The sequence below is a fragment of the Corvus brachyrhynchos genome, unplaced genomic scaffold (genome assembly GCF_000691975.1).
Source record: "Corvus brachyrhynchos isolate BGI_N302 unplaced genomic scaffold, ASM69197v1 scaffold176, whole genome shotgun sequence".
Taxonomy (NCBI): domain Eukaryota; kingdom Metazoa; phylum Chordata; class Aves; order Passeriformes; family Corvidae; genus Corvus; species Corvus brachyrhynchos.
Window position 1 is genome coordinate 175,128 of NW_008238435.1, and position 1,199 is coordinate 176,326.

At 39.6% G+C, this 1,199-nt stretch overlaps 1 protein-coding gene across 1 annotated transcript in view; it reads right to left on the minus strand.

Moving 5' to 3' along the window:
• TRPV5 (transient receptor potential cation channel subfamily V member 5) overlaps positions 1-638 on the minus strand; it is a 25,149-nt gene extending 24,511 nt beyond the window's left edge. Inside the window, exon 1 of the mRNA XM_008635416.2 lies at positions 23-638. Coding sequence (XP_008633638.1) covers positions 23-153 — 131 coding nt within the window. The 5' untranslated portion in view covers positions 154-638. The remainder of the gene's footprint in view (positions 1-22) is intronic.
• Between the last annotated feature and the right edge of the window lie 561 nt (positions 639-1,199).

Below are 1,199 nucleotides of genomic sequence, written 5' to 3' on the forward strand. Positions count from 1 at the left end.
AAGAAGGCTGAATTCACTGTACCTTTTCTGCTGGAGTAAGTAGATTTCATCCAGATGTTTATCCCAGGATTTTTTGCCTTGCAGCTTCTGACTTAGTCCATTCCAGATCCGGGAATAGAAGGGATTGCTCTCCCCAAATAAAGGTACCCCCATATCACGTCCCTTTTTCTCTCTTGTCTAGCTGCCTGAAAGCCTGCAATCCCCACTTTGGAAAGAAGTCAGGAAAGGCTCACTGCAGGTCACCACTCCTCCACCCTCAGTTACTTACAGAGGAGACTGTCAGTCAGCTGCATCAGCTGATCAAAGTACATGTAAAAACACAAAATAAAATCACTTGTTCCTAGCAGACCATACTTGAGCCTCATTAATCACTTAGTTTCCAAAATAGCCCAACCCAAAGGTGTGTCTGATTTAGAAGTATCTTGCCAGCAGCCTACCCCTCAAAAAGACCCTGTACAGCACAGAAGAAGTCATACACAATCAAAGTCCTAAGCTTCTACTATTTTGATTTTGAAATCTAGAAGTTAGAAGCAATCATTCTCCTTCTGTATCTCTGAATTCCTCTGGAAAGCAACATGTAAGCAATTTTGAAATAGACAGCTGAGCAAGTCAGGCAAAACACCTTTAAGGTGAGTGAACATGTGGGAACGTGCCCTAAAAGACACAGGGCTCTAGGAAGGTAGCAGAGAGGAGGATGCACCTCCCACCTCAGCTGTCTGCAAATCCCATTAAAGAAATTACGTTACAGACTCCACCTTCTCCACGTAAAACAAAACCACTTTACTCCACAAGCTGGAAGAAGAGTTTATGTAGATTAATATGTAATCTTTACAATATTCCCTTTTCATTTAATGTTCTAAAAACTCTCATTATTTCTTCACATTTCCTCCAGAAAACCAGCATTTAGGAAAGGGATGAAAATTTCTATTTGACAAAAACTTTTTTCTTATTTAACAAAAACTTGATTTTGGTACAAAAAACCATATTCATAGTCAGGGGGTATTTGTCTGCAAAGCAATAGACCAAATATCAAAATGAAGAGACAAGATATCCTTCTTTGTGTGAAGAAGCTGAAAGCTATGAGGGAGAAAAGAAAAAACAAGAAGTAAGAAAGAGAGAAGAGAAGAGAAGAGAAGAGAAGAGAAGAGAAGAGAAGAGAAGAGAAGAGAGAAGAGAAGAGAAGCAGAAAGCTCCTAATT